The sequence below is a fragment of the Impatiens glandulifera genome, chromosome 9 (genome assembly GCF_907164915.1).
Source record: "Impatiens glandulifera chromosome 9, dImpGla2.1, whole genome shotgun sequence".
In the NCBI taxonomy this organism is placed as follows: domain Eukaryota; kingdom Viridiplantae; phylum Streptophyta; class Magnoliopsida; order Ericales; family Balsaminaceae; genus Impatiens; species Impatiens glandulifera.
In genome coordinates, this window is record NC_061870.1 from 30,672,113 (window position 1) to 30,692,834 (window position 20,722).

A 20,722-nucleotide genomic window follows, 5' to 3' on the forward strand; every position below is an offset into this window, starting at 1 on the left:
ATAAGATAAAATAGGAAGGAAATATAATAAAAAAAATTGATTTGAAAGGGAATTTGGAAGATGAAAAAATAATGAAATTTATATTTTTGTTGTTGAGAATTTAAATAGGAAATTATACATTAAATTATTATATATATTGTTTAGAAAGAATAAAATACTAACGTTAAATTATTATTAATTAAATATATATTATATTAATATTATTGGCACATTATTGAGAATTTAAAAGATGAAATTATACAATAAATTATATATTTTTTAAAAAGTATAAAATAATAATTTTAAATTATTATTAACTAAATATATATTACATTAAAATTATATGTTGTTAGAGAATTTAAAGAAGAAAATTATATATATATTTTAAGAGGAATAACCTAATAAATTTAAATTATTAAATTTTTATGTTATATTACTTCTTCATTTAAATTCTCAATCATAATTAAATTTATGTTAAAGTATAAAATAAATAAATTTAAAAATTAACATGTGTCAATTGAATTCAAATAGTATCTGTATGTGTAGCATCTAACGAAAACAAAGAAGAGAGAACGAGAGAGTGACGAATTATATTGTGTTATGCTGTTATATCTCTACAATGCCATAATCATTCACTCTTCCATTCCACATATTGCTCCTCCATATATAAATGATTATTTACATCAATAGACTACAAGAAAACAAAAACAATCTAGGCGAATCTAGTATCATATTGAATTATTAGACAATTCATAGTTACTTTTATAACAAAACTGAGGTAAAGTGGGATTCCCCTAAAAACCATAGGACCTAGCCCATTACATAATTCATGAGTTGGTGCCACAAAATTGCGAGAAAGAGAGCTTGGTAGGATTAAGCACTGCGGCCTTTGTTCTGCTTCCTATGAAACTGGTGCATTCGCATTTACGAAGACTCGAACAGTGAGTACAACGTTTGAGTTGTCCGATAAGAGAAGATGATTTGTTACGAGTATAAACATTATGAAATGAAAAGTTTGTTACCAAAACAACAAATAAAAAATGAAAAGCTTATAGAATGTTTATATATTCTTATCAAGGCAAACAATAATAGAGTTTACAAGATTGATTGATTGATTGTTCATTTCTTCTTCATACAAGTAACAAGAACCAATTGACAACCCAAAAATGTTACCTACTTGGCTACATTACCCAATAAACTGGTTGCAGATGGGGAACTCTGTTCGCTGGTCCATGGATCCTGAACCGAAACGGGTGAACCATCTTTTCCTTTCTTCAAAGACGCTAAGCAATCCACAGTAGTCCTTTGCGGGACAACTAATTTCCTGCCTGCCACTCCCATTCTCATCATAGACATGCTAACCATGCTCATTGACTTCTCGCTCCCGTTAAACGGAGAAGAACACGTCGAAGCAATTGAGGACGACGCCATCAACGTATTGTTGTTGTTATTATTACTATTGTTGTTGTTATCGTCATCCATTGTCGCCCAGCTGCTCACCCGTATCTGTTCAAGCTCCTCCGCCACTTCAGTCATCAAAGGCCTCATATCCCTATGGTAAGCAAGGCATCTAAATGCCAACTCAGCCACCTTATGAACAGAATTTAGAGTCCAGGCGTCCCTGTTCGGCTCCAGCGATTGGTCAACTATCTCGTCTAGACGCCCCTTTCCAATCATGTCGATCGCAAGTGCGGCCAAGTTCACCTCCGCGTGTGGACGAGTGAAATCAACCACCTTCTTCGACGTTATAATCTCGAGTAATACCACACCAAAGCTGTAAACGTCGCTCTTGTCTGAAAGATGGAAATTCTGGTGATATTGAGGATCCACATAACCTGGAGTCCCTTGAGGGGCGGTTGAAATGTGTGAATCATTCTCCATACCTAATCTAGACAGACCGAAATCTGCCACCTTTGACCTGAAGTTGTAATCCAAGAGTATATTACTTGATTTGATATCCCTGTGGAATATAGGCGGGTTCATGGAGGAGTGGAGATAAGCGATCGCGTTAGCCGTCTCGGTTGCGATAGTTAGACGTACAGTCCATGGAAGTCCTTGGCCTCTTTCCTTTTGGAGGTGTTGGGACAGAGTCCCGTTTGGCATGTACTCGTAAACTAGGATCTGTTCCCCGTTCTCTATACAGCAGCCCAAAAGACGAACAAGATTCGGGTGACTAACTGATGATAGAAGCTTGACTTCGTTCATAACTTGCTCAATTCCGTCGGCATCTCGGTGCCTGATCTTTTTGATTGCCACCCATTCGTCGTTGAATAATTTACCAGCGTAAACAGTGCCATAAGCGCCGGTTCCTAATCTCTGTTTCTCGGAGAAACCATTGGTTGCTCTCTCGATTTCCCTGTAGTGATAAAGTGGCACGGTGGAGCTGCCCGTGGCTTCGCATAGAAGGCGCTTTGCGCTCATTCGAGTCCTTAGAGAACTGGACCTTCTTCTAACAATAACACACACACATGCAATAATAGCCATTATAGAAGCTCCAAGCACAACCCCTGAAAAAAATACAAAAATGAAGCCATTCTCAAACAAATGAATCGATAATTTTTCATAAATTTTTGGAAAGTATATGGATTCTACTAGTTCTACTTATAACATATTGGATTTTTTGGCTTTTTTTTTTTTTTACTTTGTTAGTAACCTAACATGTTTTGCCGTTAAGAAACAAAAATCATATATAAACATTATTTACCTCCAATAAGGATAGCGGCTTTAGATCCTCCACAATGGCGACCCGGAAACAACCTTTGATGGCAACCAACGGCAACTGATATTTGACACAAACAGAAAAAGAACAGTTAATTAGTATAATCCCCTTTTGTCTTTAGATACTTAATTTGAACTTCAAAAGCTTAATTACTAGGTTGTGAACAACTGCCATAAATACCAACTTCAACTTGTTTACTCTATTAAATCCAAAAGATAAATAAATACGAAGACTCAATTTTGAAACTATGAGACTATGAGCGGATTCATAAAAAATAAATGGTGAATTAAATTGAAAAAATTTAAGAAATTAAGAGGTTATATCACACTCTTACCAGCATCAACCTACTCTGTTACCGACTTTAATTTACCCGAACCCTAATATAGATCACCATTTTTTAACTAAACTTGTCAAACAATTAGTTGAAGGTGAAAAATATTAAATTTTGAATTAAAATTCCAAAAAAATAATCAATATGAAACCAGCTATTGGAAAAATATTAAATTTTGAATTAAAATTCCAAAAAAATAATAAATATGAAACCAGCTATTGGAAAAATAATTGCAAAAAAAAAGTCAACGGTGACAAATACCAAACCAATCCAACCCTCATTAAATCAAATAATAAAATCTCCAACTGTAAATAAATAGCCATTTAATTTGGTGAAGTAAAATTGGTATGGCCAGGCCTACATAGCTAGCATGACCCAAAATAAAAAAACATAATAATAAATAATATTTAGTGGCATTTGAGTCAAATTATGGTTTAATGACATTATTATTTTTAGGGTGGAGACAATGTCGTATAACGTGTCATAGTGTGAATGGTCAACAGTTGTTCCACCAGCAAAGCATGGAAGGATATTTCCCACTCTTTCCCATGGTCAAACCCAATTAGGCCACCACCACAAATTAAAGATATTTCCAAACTTGTCGTCAAATAAAGCAAAGCAATATTAAAGACTACTTTTCTAACCTTTCCGGCAACCCTCGCCGCCGGCGAACCCATCTCCGACAAAACCCTCCACACACTGGCACCGAACTCCAACCCCGTTTACAGACGAGCAGCTACTGTTTGCCGAGCAATTGGTGCAATTTCCTTGTAACCACCACTCAAGCTTAATCATCTGGAATCGAAATGACACCTGCGAACTCTGCCAAGAAACCGACTGATTCGACGAATCGACGGCGACCGAATTCGAAAGAAACTTACACCCTGTCTTACTCAGATTATCTTTACTCATCAGTCTTTGGTCTATCGAATAACAGCTGCTGTTTACGTTTTGTTCGCTGCAATTAAGAACATTGAATCGTTGATACATAAAGTTTTTCTCTATGCAGTTCTTGGAATTCGATTTACAGTCTTGTAAGATGAAGTAGTTTAGATAATTGACGGCGAAGTTTGCACCAAAAAGAGGGGCGATGTCGGAGATCGAACGGTTGCATATATCAGGGAGATTGACTAGAATGAACCCGTCGGAGGTGACGTTCTGGACTACAAAATCCCCGATTTTAGTGGACCCGTCGGCGGAGCAGTTGAGAGTAATCGGGCAGCTGGGTGAGAATCCAAATGGGTATGAAAGAGAAGTCGATCCGCATGTCCGAGTGGTCTTGTTACAACTACTGTCTGATCCTTCAGCTTTGAACAGGTAAAAGACGACAGACACCACCAAAATCAGATTTCTAAATACCGGTTGAAAACCGCGATAAGCCCAGATCATCATCATCATCCTGAACTGAACTGAACTCTATAGAACCATCATCTGAAATTGAATTACAAAAGTGGAAATGGAAGTAATTAGAATCCCCAAACATAGAAACAAACTTTACAAATAGGATGAAACTGAATTGCATATATAGATATACATACATAGTTGATCATTTGAGGGAAAAACAAGCAAGATATAATTTCAAAAGAGGGAGAAATCCTGTATTTAATTAATTAGACACCCAATTATGAATATATATTAAATGGGGAATTGAAGAGATGGGTTGATGTTCGTTGAGGATATGATGAAGCTTCACAATAAATACCCTTCTTCTTCTTCTTCTTTATCAGTCATATCAGAGAAGAAGAGAAGGTGTATATAAATAAATGCTATAATAAATAATAATATAGTTGAGCTGTAAATAAATATAGGTGGAAAAACTGACCTACACAGAAGAAGTTTAAGGGAATTGCTTCATAAATGAATCGGAGAAGAAGAAGAAGTAATCTAAATAGATGGATAGAGAAAGGTCTACACTATACCGCCAGAATAAAAAACGAGTGGATATTTGTTTAAGCTTTTGAACGTGATCTTTAATGGCTTCCTCAATTTGACGACACCTGAAACAAGAGGAAGAAAATTATCCATTCTTTCTATTACTGTTTTGCCCCTTTTCTTTGACTAGTTCTTTTTTAATAATTAATTAGGGTTTGTTTTTGTTTTATATACTCATTCAAAATTATATATATTATAACTTTTTTTATTGAAATATGATTTTAATTAATTTTGATTAATTTTGGAAAGAGGCCTCTTTCCAAATATTAAAGTTATTCAAAAAATAATTATTGATGGTAAAAAAATTTAAAAGGTATTTATATATATTGATAAAATAAAAAATATTTTAGTATTTTGAATAACCGTCGTTGACCTAAGTAAACAATTTAAATTAAGAGGAATGATAGAGAGCGCGACTCTGAGACAGCGACTGGGAGCGCGATGCCTACGTGGTGTGCTACGTGGGTTGGGTTGACAGGTAGAATATTTTCATTTTATTAATTATTTTATCTCTCTTCTTATTAATTAATTTCTCTCTCCTCTTGTTAAATAATTTTTCTCTCTATCTCTACAAATTAATTTATCTCATTTATCCATATTCTCACGATTATTATTTTACTTATTTATTTGATATTTATTATCTAACGGTTAAAATAAATCAACAACAAATTCTCACATTAAATATTTTAATAATATATTTAAATAAATTCTAAACCCTAAACCTTAAACCCTAAACTCTAACTCCTAAATTTTAAAACCTAAATACTAAATTCTAAACCCTAAACCCTAATTAATATCAATGATTAGTTGAATTATGAATTTATCTCTTTTATTTTTATTTTATTTTATACTTTTCAATTCATTTATTTATCAAATTTTATGGCCTCTTTTTTCTTTTTTTTATTATTTTTTTTATATTGACTTATTAATATTTTTTTAGTTTTATTACTTATAAATAAATGTTTATCTAATATTTTTATTTTCACGATTAATTATTTTCTCTCCAGTAACTAATTATTAATAATAGGAGAGAGAAAATAATTAATAAAAGGAGAGAGAATATTCTACCTGTCAACCCACGTAAGCACACTACGTAGGCATCGCGCTCCCAGTCGCTGTCTCAAGTCGCGCTCTCTATCATTTTTCTTAAATTAAAGAGCGAAAATTAGAATAAGACATTTTACCTACAATTCTTTATTATTTGACTACTAGGGTAGTTTTATTTATAAACTCAAACTATAAGTTTAGAATTCTATTAGGCGATACATATAACACACTGTACAAACAAATTATATATATATATATATTATTTTATCACACCCTAATACCATGAATGTTTAAATTATGTATCGCCGTAAAAAAACTATTGACCAACTTTAATTAATTATATAATTGATAATTTAATTTATTGTTTAATAACCGCAATTATTGACCTGTGAGGAGCATTTCACATGGGATTTCTTGAACATTTTATGCATTTGACTACACAACAACAAAACAATGAAGCAATCATTTCAAAATTATCACATTTTTTTTAAACAAATTCAAATATTAGAACATTCATAGTTTATTAAATTGTTCATAATCTCAATTTGATGTTTTTCTTTAAAAAAAAATGCTAATCAATTTCTTTTATACAACATTTTTTTACCGAATCATTTAAAATAATTCAATTTTTATTTTCAAAAGTATATAGTATGGCTTTTGAAATTATCTTGTTAGTTTGTAGTGCTTTTACAAACAAAATAATGACAAACAGTAACTTTTAGCACCAAAAGTACTAGACATATTTCAATTTGATACAAATGAAATTATAAATATAAATAGTTATAAAGTTGATTCCAAGTACAAATTGGGCGTGTATATAATATCTTATGATATTTGAGAAAATATTAGATTTGATTTATTTTTATAATTATGTATTTAATTACTCAATATTAATTTTATATTATTTAGTTTAGATTTTAATTCTTATAATTCTTTTAATTAGTCCGACCAACAACTTTGACTCTATAACGTTTAAATTTGATGTACTCAAGCAACAAAATGAAAATAAATATTACCAAATATGACATAAACTCTAGGTATGCTGTCCTATATTTAACAATTTCACTTCATTCTTCAAAAGATTATAGGTTTCAAGATTGAGTGTAAAATATTTAAATTAAAAATAACGGCATTATTTATATATTCTTTATTAAGATAAAATGCATTTTTAAATAATCCTCATATTTGAAGGAAGCGTGGACATAACAAGTCAGGTCTACCTTGCAAGAACCTAAATACCACGCAAACAAATACATCATCCATAGAATGGAATCCATTAATTATTGGATTTACTAAAGCTAATTGTTATGTAGAATACAAGAAAATGATGAACAATAAAGTGTGAAAAAACAGATGAAGAGAGATTTTTTATTGTTAAAAATAAAGATAAAAACAGATTACTTCTAATGAAAAAGAATTACAGCTATTTAAAGTTAGAAAGAAAAAAAACGTACAAACACCTAACTTAATAAGCATAACTGTGAATAAATGCGATGTAACTGAAATTATTAATTCCTATACTAAAGGCAAAATATTACAAATCTCCACCTTGCTTAGTATCACCCAACAAGAAAAGCTTTATCAGGCTACTTCCAACTGTCAACATTTAGCAAATCCAAACAATGAGTGAATTTGCTAAGTGGGACTGACTTCGTGAACATGTCAACAGGATTATGATGTGTGTTGATCTTCTTCAATTTGATTCTCCTCTCAGTACGAAGAAAATGATAACGAACATCAATATGTTTGGTTCTATCATGATGCACTTGATCTTTGGTCAAACAAATAGCACTTAAGCTATCACAAAAAACAATTGCCTGATCATGATGGATACCAATGTCACTAATTAATCCTTTCAACCATATACCCTCCTTGGCTGCTTCAGTTAGCGCTATATACTCAGCCTCGGTAGTGGACAACGTCACCGTCGACTGTTATGTTGCCTTCCAACTAACCACAGAGTCACCAATGGTGTAAACATAACCAGTCATTAATCTTTTACCATCGATATCTGCAGCATAATCTGAGTCCAAATAACCAGTTACGAGACACTGATTATTACTCCCATAAATGAGACCAACATCGGATGTGTCTCCCAGATAACGAAATATTCGCTTTACCGCTTGCCAGTGTTCCTTACCAGGTCGAGACATAAACCTACTAACAACACTAACTGAATACGCAATATCAGGTCTAGTGCATACCATGACATACATTAAACTACCCACCGCACTAGCATATGGTACATTAGACATGTATAACTTCTCAGCTTCAGACTGGGGTGCGAATGCAGACAAATGATCAGTAACAGCTGCAGGAGTATTGAGAGCTTTTGCTGTACTCATCCCAAAACGAGACAACATTTTCAAAATATAACTCTTCTATGAAAGAAATAGCTTCTTTTGAACTCGATCTCTTACTATTTCCATGTCCAGAATTTTTCGTGCTCCATCTAGATCTTTCATATCAAACTCGGAACTGAGAAGATCTTTCAGCTTTTGAATCTCCGACATTTTCTTGGCTGCGATTAACATGTCGTCTATATATAGGAGTAAATAAATCAAAGAACCATCACCGATTTTGTTGTGATAGACACAACAATCATATGCACTCCTATTGTAACCATGTTCAATCATGAAATTATCGAACCGCTTATACCACTGTCGAGGAGACTATTTAAGTCCATACAAAGACTTTTTCAGACTACAAACATGTATTTCCTTATCAGGAACAAGAAATCCTTCAAGCTGACTCACCAGTATATCCTCCTCAATCTCACCATGTAAGAAAGTCATTTTCACGTCTAATTGCTCGAGTTCCAGATCCTGATGTGCTACTATAGCGAGTAGTACCCTAATAGAAGTGTGTCGAACTATAGGTGAAAATATCTCGTTGTAGTCTACGCATTCCTTTTGACTGAATCCCTTTGCAACTAATCGTGCTTTATATCTAGTCCCTTCAGCACTAGATGTTCCATCTTTCCTTTTGAAAATCCATTTGCACCCAACGACTCTTCTTCCCTTAGGTAAAGTAACCAGCTCCCATTTATTATTCTTGTAAAGTGATTCCATTTTCTCACACATGCCAGCAATCCATTGCGCAGAATCACCACCATTAACAGCTTCATTATAAGAAGATGACTCGTTATGTATGACATCTTCAGCTACCTGAAGTGCATAACTTACCATTTCTTCAGTATCATTCATACATGGACTGATTATCCTACTTACAGGACCAGTTGAGATCTTTCTTCCCTCGATTGAATGAATTAACCTGTCAAGAGCTTTAATTTGCCTTTTAGGTCGTGTTACAATGTCAGATTGACTTTCAGGTGCTTCAAATTGATAAACTTCCTCAGGTGGATTATCAGTATCGTGTGTCATGTCAATTGTCCCTTGAACTGGAGCCACCTCAAGCTCCACCTGTTTCTTAGTATTATTATTTTCTCTAGAAAGTGATGGCTTGATAGAGTAGTTAAGTATAAACTTCTCATTAAAGGTGACATCCCTGCTGAGTATTACTCTACCTTCAGAAGATGACCAAATTCTATATCCCTTGACTCTATCTCCATAGCCCATGAAAATACCATGTTTTGCCCTTGGTTCCAACTTCCCTTCATTAACATGATAGTATGATGTGCACCCAAAGACTTTCAGATGAGAATAATCAACGAAGTTACCAGACCATACCTCGTAAGAGATTCTGCAATCAATCTCGGTGTGTGGTGCACGATTTATCATATAGCAAGTTATTAAGACAACCTCGTTCCAGTACTTTTTAGCCAATCCAGCATTAGAGAGCATGCTTCTAACTCTCTCTAACAATGTTTGATTCACCCTTTCTGCTACACCATTCTGCTGTAGTGTACCTCGGACAGTGTGATGTCTTGCAATCCCCATATCCCTGCAGAACTCATTAAAGTCAGATGAACAGAATTCAAGCCCATTATCTGCTCACAACCTCTTAACCTTCTTTCCAGTTTGATTCTCCACCAGTGCCTTCCAATATTTGAAGGTCTTAAATACCTCACTCTTATGTCTCAGAAGATACAACCAGATCATCCTTGAGTAATCATCTATGAATGTTACAAAATAGTTATAACCTCCTATACCTTCAACTTGAGCATGACCCCAGCAATCAGAGTGGATATAATCCAGGGTGCCCTTAGTTTTGTGAACTCCCTTACTGAATTTACGACGATGTTTTTTCCCGAAAATGCAGTGTTCACACAACTCAAGATTGGTAACCTTGTGGCCAGATAGAAGATCTCGTTTGGACAGAATTTGCATCCCCCTCTCCCCCATATGTCCAAGTCGCATATGCCACAACTTGGTTACATTAGGGTGTCGATTCACAAATTTAGATGCGACCGCAGCGGAACCTGTTAGTGTCTTACCTTGTAGTATATACAAGGTATTCTGTTTGATACCTTTCAGTATTATTTTTGAACCTTTACTAATGCACAATGTTCCTTCTTCACCGTTAAACTTGAAACCTTTAACATCTAAAATACCTAAAGATATTAGGTTTTCTTCAGTTGAGGAACATGCCGAACGCCAGTTAGGGTCCGTATCTTACCATCATCAGTCAGAATCTTGATAGTCACAATACCCACCGTTCTACATATGGCATCATTTCCCATGACAACGTTTCCACCATCATAATCTTCATAGGTATCGAACCAATCTTTGTTTGGACTCATATGATATGAACACCCTGAATCCAACACCCACATATCAATAGGGTGTAGAGAAGCGTTAGCTACAAGGGCAATGTCCTCCTCCGAGTCGGTGTCTCTGTCTTTATGTGCTATAGCAACCGTAGAATATTTGCCCCTTTTCTTAAGACAATTATTTTTCCAATGACCAGGTTCTTTACAGTAATTGCAGATGTCTTTAGCACTAGGGCCTTAACTTTGTATTTTTGATCCTTCTTCTTTCCAGGCCCTTTGTAGTTGACTGTGCTGGCAATCAACCCAGATGCTTGACTGTCTACAATTTCACCGCTCGCCTTATGGCGCAGTTCTCTAGAGTTACAGAGTCTTTACCCACAACGAACGATTGAACAAAATTTTCAAACGAGTTGGGTAAAGATACCAACAAAATTAATGCAGCATCTTCATCTTCGATCTTAACATATATATTTCTCAATTCAAGTAATATAGTGTTTAACTTATCAAGATGTTCACGAAGAGACTTACCTTCAAACATACGAAGACCGAACAGACGTTACTTCAATAACAACTTGTTTTTTAGTGACTTTGTCATGTACAAAGCCTCTAACTTCGACCACAGACCGATTGCGGTATCTTCATCTGATACCTCAGTAATCACTTCATCAGCCAGACAAAGTAAAATCGTTGAGTGTGCCTTCTCTTCCAAGACCTCAAGCTCAGTAGTGATTTTACCAGAGGAAGACTCCTTTGCAGGACCTGCAACTATCTTCGACTTTTCCTTCGACAATGGTGCCCAAACGCCTTGTTGTTTAAGCAAGGCTCGCATTTTGATCTTCCATAGACCAAAACTGTTTCGCCCTGTGAATTTTTCGATTTTCAGATTCATTGAAGACATTCTCTCGTCAGAAAACAAATAGTGATAATCTGATCGGATCTAACCCGCTCTGATACCAATTGTTGTGCGGAATGCAAGAAAGTGATGAACAATAACGTGTGAAAAAACAAATGAAGAGAGATTTTTTATTGTCAAAGATAAAGATAAAAACAGATTACTTCTAATGAAAAAGAATTACAGTTATCTAAAGGTAAGAAAGAAAGAAAACATGAAACACCTAACTTAATAAGCATAATTGTGGAATAAATGTAATGTAACTGAAATTAATTTCTATACTAAAGGGCAAAACGTTACCCTATTCTTTATAAAGTAAAATTATTAATTGAGACTCAAATAAATAAATTTTCTTTTATTATTACTGTATTTATTTTAGTTTTGTTAATAAGAATCAACTTTTGAAAAATATTGTTATTTTTACTCAAATCAAAATTAGACCCTATTCATAAATTAATAACTACTCTTAGAGACGGAATCAGAAATTAAAGTTGGTGGGTTTAAAAAAATATTAGGTGTGAACTTGAAATTGTTTTGAGAAATTTATGAATAAAAGTCTTAAGTTTCTCTATTTTATAGGAGTTATAAAATTAAATTAAAAACATAAAAATTATAAAATTATGTCATATGGGACGTTATTAAAAAAAGTTATATATTAATATAAGTAAATCCTCCCGTGACCACTTTAATCTAAAGGAAATCACTCACTATTATAAAAATAAAATAAAAAATAAGATAACTTATTAAATACTTTACACATTTGTTTAGAGTTAAGGCCAAGCTTTTTCTATGAAACTTCCAGATTTGGAATATATGTATATGTAACGCTTAATTATATAATTTTATATACTTATTGAAACAAATAATATATAGCCCACTATTTACAATGTTCTATTTTATATTCTTGATTCTGGAACAGGTAGCTAAAACTCCCTCAATCTCTATATATTGTTTGGATGGTGTTTTGTTGTTGTTTAATTATTAATTATTTTTATTTTTAAATAGTTTAACAATATTAAAAGTTATAAAAACTGTTTAATTAAAACATGAAAAAAATGATTATAGCATTATTAAAAGATAGAGAATAAAAGATTTCCCACACAGAATTTGTCTAAATGCGCGCCACCATTAATTGTTTCTCTCAAAATCTGCGTCCTTCCGTATCCATCCCCTTCCTCCTTCATCCGCCATTGTTATCGAATTACTTTTACCATCATAATTTATTATCGTCTTTTTGTTGTTGCATGAAAAGAAGTAATTATTCGTAATGAAGAACCTAATGAAAGGCAAAGTTACAGGCAAGACAACAGACGGCGGCGGATCCCAGAATCAACGTTTCCATGACGATATGGATCAGATTGACACCAACAGCAATCAATCCTTCCGTTTCAGCAGCGCCACTTCTCTCGCCGCCACCTCTCTCGACAATCGTTCTTCCTGTTCCGATCTCTACGATTGCTCCTCCCCTCAATCTTCCTTCTCATCAACCGCCTACGACAACACCACCACCAACAACAACAACAATTCCAACGTTACCAGTCATTCGTCTCCTCTCTCCAAATCTCCATGGTCGGCCCACACCGTTTCTGCAGTCGATGATAAATGTTCTTACACAGGCCTGCTCGGATCGCTTGTCAGAGAAGAGGGTAATCTCTATTCTCTAGCTACAATGGGGAATCTGTTATATACCGGATCTGATAGTAAGAATATCCGGGTTTGGAAGAATCAGAAGGAGTATACTGGGTTCAAGTCGACAAGCGGGTTGGTGAAGGCGATTGTGATCGCCGGGGAGAGAATATTCACCGGTCATCAAGACGGGAAGATACGAATGTGGAAGATTTCTAGTAAGAATCCTAGGGTTCATAAATGTATTGGGACTTTACCCACTTTAAAGGCTTATTTAAAAAGCTCAATGAATCCCAATAACTACGTTGAAGTTCGGAGGAATCGAAATGCTGTCTGGATAAAACATATCGACGCCATCTCTTCTCTATGTCTCAGCGAAGATCTTACCCTTCTATATTCTGCTTCGTGGGATAAAACGGTAAAGGTATGGAGAATTGTGGATTCGAAATGCCTTGAATCGATTAACGTTCACGAAGACGCAGTTAATTCGGTCGTGGCCGGATTCAACGTCCTACTCTTCACCGGATCAGCAGACGGCAGCATTAAAGTATGGAGAAGGGAGTTTCAAGGGAAGGGTACAAAACATTATTTCTACACAACTTTGTTAAAACAAGAATCCGCCGTAACTGCATTAACAATTGATCCAACGGGGAAGGTTCTTTACTCAGGATCGTCAGATGGGTTGGTGAATTTTTGGGAGAAAGACGTATTCCCGACGCACGGCGGCGTATTGAAGGGTCATAAGTTGGCTGTTCTTTGCGTAGCGACGGCAGGGAATTTCGTTTTCAGTGGGTCGGCGGATACAAATATCTGCATTTGGAGGCGAGAGACGATCGGCGGCGAACATGTATGTTTGACGGTGCTGACAGGGCATCAAGGGCCGGTGAAATGTCTGGCGGTGGAGGAAGAACGGCGTGGGTGTGATTCAGGTGGGGGAAAAGGTTGGATATTGTATAGTGGTAGTTTGGATAAGTCGGTTAATATATGGAGGGTATCGGATAATGTCGTCACACTTGGACCGGGGGCGGCGGCGCCGGCCGACGTACTTCCGAGAAAGAGCGTTGAAGGATTTAACACGGCGCCGACTTCTCCTTTGCCGCACGGCGCTTTGAAACAAGGTGGTAGTAGGAGAGGAGGTGGTGGAGGAGGGGATATATATTAATCTAATTCAATTTTTTTTTTGTAAATATTTGATTATCATATTCATTTTTTGTAATTAATAAATAGTTTAAAGAAATATATTGTATATGATTATTGCTATTTGTTTCCATGAAATCATTATTGTTAATCATGCATCAATCTCATGAATAAAAGACAAACAAAACAAAGCTTGCATGCATCATATGCATGCTTGTTAAAATAAAATAAACTTATTCCATATAAGATACAAAATCAATTATTATGTTCTAGGTTAACAAATTATTGGAGGACCATTAATGAATAATGAATGAGTGTGTGACTAGAAAGGAAAAAAATATATATTCACACAAGCCCAGATTCGAGGGGGCTCGGGGTTATGATGGTTGCAGCAGCACCACGACCACTGCCGGTGGTTTGCAAAAGGTGTTTGAAATCACTATAGCTGCGTAGCTCTTCTAATGCATCGGCTGTTGTCTTTCGAAGAAAACACCCCCCAAGAGGTGGGGCTTTGTTCAGCATTTGTACAAGAGCACCAACAGCTGCATCTTTCTTCCTCCTTTTTAAATTTGAGATAACTAGTTATATATATAACACATAATTATAATTATAATTGCACACAATCAAATGTATATCCCATAACATACCTGTTGAAGACAGGGTCATTAGTTAAATCTTCATCATCCAAGAATGCCCCGGAAAATTTAGAATCATCAAAATTTTCTTCAAATGTTGCTAATAATCTACTTAAAACTGAAGTCTTTACAACTGAATATCTTCCTGATGTAGATGATGATTGCCCATATGTGCATTGCTGCTGCTGCAAAAGGACACATCATTGCATAATTGCATTCCATGTAAGATACATCCACACACACAAACACAAAATTAAATTAAAAAGAAACAGAGTTCATACCTTGTCGTCAGTTGTAGAAGAACTGCTTTGAACCAAACGAGATTTTCTGTCTGACCTTGAGCAATTAGATGACGAAAGAGGAGGCAAGCCGTGCTTGCTGCTAAATGGACGTGGTGGTGGGTGTGGAGAACAAACTAAAGAAGGGAACTTCTTATTAAGTGGATTAGACAATGGACTACCAATATAATGTGATATAAGCTGAGGTGCAACTGGTAATCTTGACATCAACTTATCAGAATTGGCCTCTGAAATCGATGGTATATATAAAAGGGACAGGGAAATCCTACCTGAAATTGTCTCTAATGGTGTGAACAAAAATTGCTGCCTTTCTGATTCCTCATTACGTGTGAATGGCTCAACAAATGTAGACACTCGATGAGAGATTTGACAAGATGAATTCAGATCACGAAAGAGTCTGTAAGCAGGCAATAGCCTAACCGAAGAATACAATGATCTCAATAGCAGTATTGATTTCCTATACAAAGCATTCAAACTTTTACCGCCACTACTACTACTACATCTCTTGGATGTTGATGATGAACAATCCTCTTTACTACTATTATACTGCAGGACCCATCTTTCTATTATCTTCTCATTTGATCCTCGCATCAATATGACATCAATCACCATTGGGTCAAAATTAGTTTGACGCCAGAATTCTATGTTCTCTAGAACTGCAGAACAATCCCTTATAGCTAAATTAAACCACTTGTCTCTTGACCTAATAGTTGAACATGATGATGAAGATGATGATGATGCAGGAGATGAAATCACAGCAGCTTGTTCACGGTTAAAATTTCGTGAATAGACTTGAGGGCGCCTCGATTCCAGTATTATCTGAAGAATCTTTGTAAATAATTCAGTGATTATCTGTTCAGATTTTGCTGGTTCTGAATGTGTGCTACCAATACCATGATAAGAAGTAGCCATACTCTGTTTTTTTTAATGTACCTAATGCAGAATTATACATATATAAGTACACCCTAAAAACGTAAGTTAATTTGAATTACATATACAAAAATCAGAACAATCAAGCATATCATGATCAAACTACTAAAAGGGTTCTCAAGCAAAGTAAGATTTGGGGTTGCAAAACTCACTATTCACAATGCAGTGGAAGCGTTCCTCCGTTGCTGCAGAAAGTGATAATACACAGAAGAAATTGTTTGTAGATGATGATGATGATAAACGTATTGTTTGAATACGAAGAACCCTAAGGAGGAGATGGAAAGAAAAGTACGAAAAAAAAGATGGGGGAAAAGGACGAAAGGCGGCAACTTCCAGGAATGAAAGTTCGAAACAGAGGACCGTTTTATATGAGAAAGAAGCAAACAGTCGCCGGAGAGAAGGGAGAGACGATCATTCATCAATGGCAGCAGCAGCAGCAGCCCTTCTTCTCCATTGTAATTTGGTGGTGGTTTAATGAATCTGCCGGCATAGAAGAAGGAAAAGAAGAGGTTTAACTGGATGGTGATTATTATCTTTCCTCTTTTCCGCCCGCGGAGGAAGAGGACTAAGATCAACAGATCGATCCAGTGACTACGTACGATATCCTTTTTTTTATTATTTATATTTCCATATAATTCCATGCACCAAATAATACATAATCTTTAATTTTATAACTAATTGAGATCTTAAAGCTAATATTTCTCGGAAAAAATAAAATTAAGCTACTTCTTATATAGTTAATGATCTTGAATAGTTCAATTAATTCAAATTAGGCTTTATTTACTTTTTAAGAAAATATTTGTGATATTAGATTCTTAAAAAAAGAAGTTAATTTAACTGAATGATTTTTAATAAAAATCCAATCTTGTACTTATTGAAAAGAATCTTGAAACTTAAACTCTTTTAATATATTAAAATCGATTCAAATAACTTAAATTAATAAAATATTATTTTATTCTCTTATTAATTATATTATTTATATATATTTTTTTATTTTAAAAAAATTATATATATATTAAGAATAATAAAAATTGTTTAAAAAATATATAATTTTTTTATTATTATATATTAATATATTTGTAATCTTTAATCATAAGCATTACTTTCTTTCTCTTTCCAAATAAAATTGGGGAAGAATGTCAATTTTACAGACAAAGTTATAAGAAGGTGTCAAATTTACTTATTAAGTATCAAAATTCTATTTATATGTATGAACTTGTCAAAAAGTGTCAAATATATTTAAAATAACAGAAATGTTAAACGGTGTTAAAATTTTTGCCACATGTAATATCCATATATTTTTTATTTTATTAAATTGACATTACTTTAATTATTTTTCCATTTAAACAAAACTTATTTTTACTTTCTCTCTCATCCCTCCACAACTCTCCATTTTTTTCTAACTTTTCTCTCTTTGATTAACTAAAGTTCTTATGGATTTTTACCTTCTTCTAACCTCCAAGTGCTCCATAACTGAACTTTAAATAGTCATCATCGTTGGTGGAAGTTTTTGTTGGTCGATTCCTAAATCATAGACGTTGTGGCCAAAATCTTCATTAGTCGAACCCTAAATCATTGTCGCCATTAACGGACAATGCCGAATCAAGGTAAAATCTCCCTTAACCGACTTGTTTTAATTTTAGTTTTCATAATACTCACCCTATTAAACTTTATCAGCTCCCCGACGTAACCCCCAAATCCAAGTCTTTCTCAGTTAAACATTACACTATCATCATCATTGGTTGAAACATTCATTGATCGAATCCTAAATTGTCAATGTTGTGGTGAAGTCTTTGTTGGCCGAATCCTAAATTGTCAGTGCTGTGGCGAAGTCTTAATAACTCGTTATTTTTTAGAACAATTTTTATAATTAATCAATTAAATATTATTATTATAATAAAATTACTCATAGATGGAGAAATGAAGAGAGAAATATTTAAAGAAAATGGTAAGTTGTGAGGGTAAAGAAATAGAAAATAAATAAGAAAAATTTTTAATGTTTTGTTTGAATAAAAAATAATTAAAGTAATGTCAATTTAAAAAAATAAAAAATATGTATATATTACATGTGACACAAATTTTAACACCGTTTAACATTTATGTTATTTTAAATATATTTGACACTTTTTGACAAGTTCATACATATAAATGGAATTTTGATACTTAATAAGTAAATTTGACACCTTCTTACAACTTGGTGTGTAAAATTGGCATTCTTCCCAATAAAATTTTATATATTTTTTTACAATACTTCTATCATATTTTTAATCATGTAAAATTATTATTTTATTTTTACAAAAAATAAAATAAAATTATAATAACATAACAAACTAAAAATTTAAATAAAAAATGTATGGAAATAAAAAAGAGATGAATTCTATTATTTTTGGTGTGAAACATGCCACAGCCGTTTGACCCCTGTTGGAGAAAGACGTGAAGATCCTGTTTTGTCCCAAAATCAAACAATTGAAGAAGAAACCTAACTTATTTTTCTCTCTCCAAGAAAAAGAAAACACAGAAGGAGGAGACACCAAAGCGTTTACCTTGTTGTTGTGGAATCTCTCTCTCTCTCTGTTCAGTCTCCATTGTTGTTAGTTTGTTTGGATTCATACCAGTTTCTTTCTTGTATGCTGCAGAAGCTAAAAGCGATAATCTTTCTGGGTTAATAAAGAAAAAAGAATGAGTCTTCTCAATGTGAGTGCAGTAAGGGCTCACACCCAATCCTCATCGTTTATCATTCCAGCTATTTCAACCTCTTCTTCGCTTCCCAAATTCATCAGATATCATCCTCTCAACCACAACTACAATTCACTTCGTTTGCTTTCTCCCACTTTCAATCTTCGATTTCCAATCTCTGCAATTCTCACCCGAGAAGAGACAGTCAAGAATGAAGGAGAAGGTGAAACAAAGGTACCCTCTTTCAATTTCAAGTCTTACATGTTGGAGAAAGCCAATTCAGTGAACCAAGCCCTCGAAAAAGCTGTCATTTTGCGTGAACCCTTCAAGATCCACGAGTCTATGCGTTATTCCCTCCTCGCCGGCGGTAAGCGCGTCAGACCCGCACTTTGCATCGCCGCCTGCGAACTATTTGGGGGTTCGGAATCAATCGCGATGCCGTCCGCGTGCGCGGTGGAAATGATTCACACTATGTCTCTTATGCACGACGATCTACCTTGTATGGACAACGACGATCTCCGACGAGGGAAACCCACGAATCACAAGATCTTCGGCGAGGACGTTGCGGTCTTGGCAGGCGATGCCCTCCTGGCCTTCGCCTTTGAGCACATCGCTACTGCTACAGCCAAGGAGGGTGTGCAGTCCGGGAAAATCGTCCGCGCCGTAGGGGAGCTGGCGAAATCGATTGGGTCGGAAGGTTTGGTTGCAGGACAGGTGGTGGATATATGTTCAGAAGGATCTTCGGATGTTGGATTGGAGGATCTGGAATTCATTCACCTCCATAAGACGGCTGCGTTGCTGGAGGCATCGGTGGTTCTGGGAGCAATTGTGGGAGGTGGGTCGGACGAGGAGATTGAGAAACTTAGGAAATTCGCAAGATGCATCGGACTGTTGTTTCAGGTGGTGGATGATATCCTAGATGTGACGAAATCTTCTGAAGAACTTGGAAAGACTGCCGGAAAGGATCTGGTGGCAGATAAAGTTACATACCCGAAGCTAATTGGGATTGAGAAATCGAGAGAATTTGCAGAGAAATTGAACAATGATGCTAAAGGTCAGTTGAGTGAGTTTGATGAACATAAGGCTGCTCCATTGATTGCTCTATCAAATTACATTGCTTACAGGCAAAATTAGTATTGTCTTTTTCTCTTCTTCTTCTTCATTTATGATTTTAGCATTCAAATGTGATAGAAGATCTGCAAAAATGCAAAACTGGTGCAAGGGCAACAACATTTCTCTGTTGTAAGCATTATACCTGATGTTTCCCTATTATCATAGCAATGTTTGTTAACATATATTAGATTTAGGGCATTATAACTAATGTCACGTTGAAACAACAAACCAACACTAAGTTCTGCTCATCCATCCAATAATCAACTGGAAAAGGGGATAGATACCAGGGGCAATACAAAGAAAGAACATAAACAAAAAATACAAAGCTAATTGATCTGAATCAAAATCCTCAACAGGGACCCAGAAGGTTAATATGAAGTTGGAAGCTCTTGTTGGGTTTGATTTGGTCCCCACCTGAGCTACTCAGTTGGGTTTGATTTGGTGGTTTGAAATCTTTGATCTGAGCTACTCAATTGGGTTATGGTTTTGCTGTCATCTTCCTCAGATGAATTTGCTTAACTCATTTGACAGATACCTATTCATCTATCAGGGTCAAGTCGTCCTGCAATGCAAATTCTACAGCTTTTTGTATTAAGGTTTACTCAGTTGTTCAATTCCACTATTTTACCTTTTATGTTATATTTATTTTTCAACAAAACTTCCTTTTATAAAAACAAGTAGGTTTGATCGAAACATTGTTGTTTAAATAACTATATATGTGGGTTATTTTTCAA

At 34.8% G+C, this 20,722-nt stretch overlaps 4 protein-coding genes across 5 annotated transcripts; 2 read left to right on the top strand and 2 right to left on the bottom strand.

Annotated features, from left to right (window-relative positions):
* Nucleotides 1-1,023: 1,023 nt before the first annotated feature.
* Nucleotides 1,024-5,006, bottom strand: LOC124914267 (wall-associated receptor kinase-like 14). Of its 2 annotated transcripts, none has more exons than XM_047454773.1 (4): nt 4,852-5,006; nt 3,674-4,460; nt 2,684-2,758; nt 1,024-2,486 (listed from the first exon to the last, which is right to left on the bottom strand). In XM_047454773.1, the coding sequence occupies exons 2-4, from the start codon at nt 4,425-4,427 to the stop codon at nt 1,153-1,155; spliced, it is 2,163 nt and encodes a 720-aa protein (XP_047310729.1). In that variant the 5' UTR covers nt 4,428-4,460; nt 4,852-5,006; the 3' UTR covers nt 1,024-1,152. The 2 variants fall into 2 exon arrangements, with proteins under 2 accessions (XP_047310729.1, XP_047310730.1); XM_047454774.1 differs by lacking the exon at nt 4,852-5,006 and adding an exon at nt 4,597-4,763.
* Nucleotides 5,007-12,711: 7,705 nt separating this feature from the next.
* Nucleotides 12,712-14,613, top strand: LOC124916212 (protein JINGUBANG-like). The gene is made up of 2 exons (XM_047456943.1): nt 12,712-14,334; nt 14,609-14,613. Exons 1-2 carry the CDS (start codon nt 12,840-12,842, stop codon nt 14,611-14,613), a joined length of 1,500 nt encoding a protein of 499 aa, XP_047312899.1. The 5' UTR covers nt 12,712-12,839.
* A 67-nt stretch (nt 14,614-14,680) lies between these two features.
* LOC124916214 (autophagy-related protein 13b-like) lies at nt 14,681-16,727 on the bottom strand. The gene is made up of 4 exons (XM_047456944.1): nt 16,352-16,727; nt 15,252-16,202; nt 14,983-15,155; nt 14,681-14,894 (listed from the first exon to the last, which is right to left on the bottom strand). Exons 2-4 carry the CDS (start codon nt 16,179-16,181, stop codon nt 14,681-14,683), a joined length of 1,317 nt encoding a protein of 438 aa, XP_047312900.1. The 5' UTR covers nt 16,182-16,202; nt 16,352-16,727.
* A 1,925-nt stretch (nt 16,728-18,652) lies between these two features.
* LOC124914727 (geranylgeranyl pyrophosphate synthase, chloroplastic-like) lies at nt 18,653-20,171 on the top strand. The gene has a single exon (XM_047455328.1). The coding sequence runs from the start codon at nt 18,879-18,881 to the stop codon at nt 20,007-20,009; it is 1,131 nt and encodes a 376-aa protein (XP_047311284.1). The 5' UTR covers nt 18,653-18,878; the 3' UTR covers nt 20,010-20,171.
* The last annotated feature ends 551 nt before the right edge of the window (nt 20,172-20,722 follow it).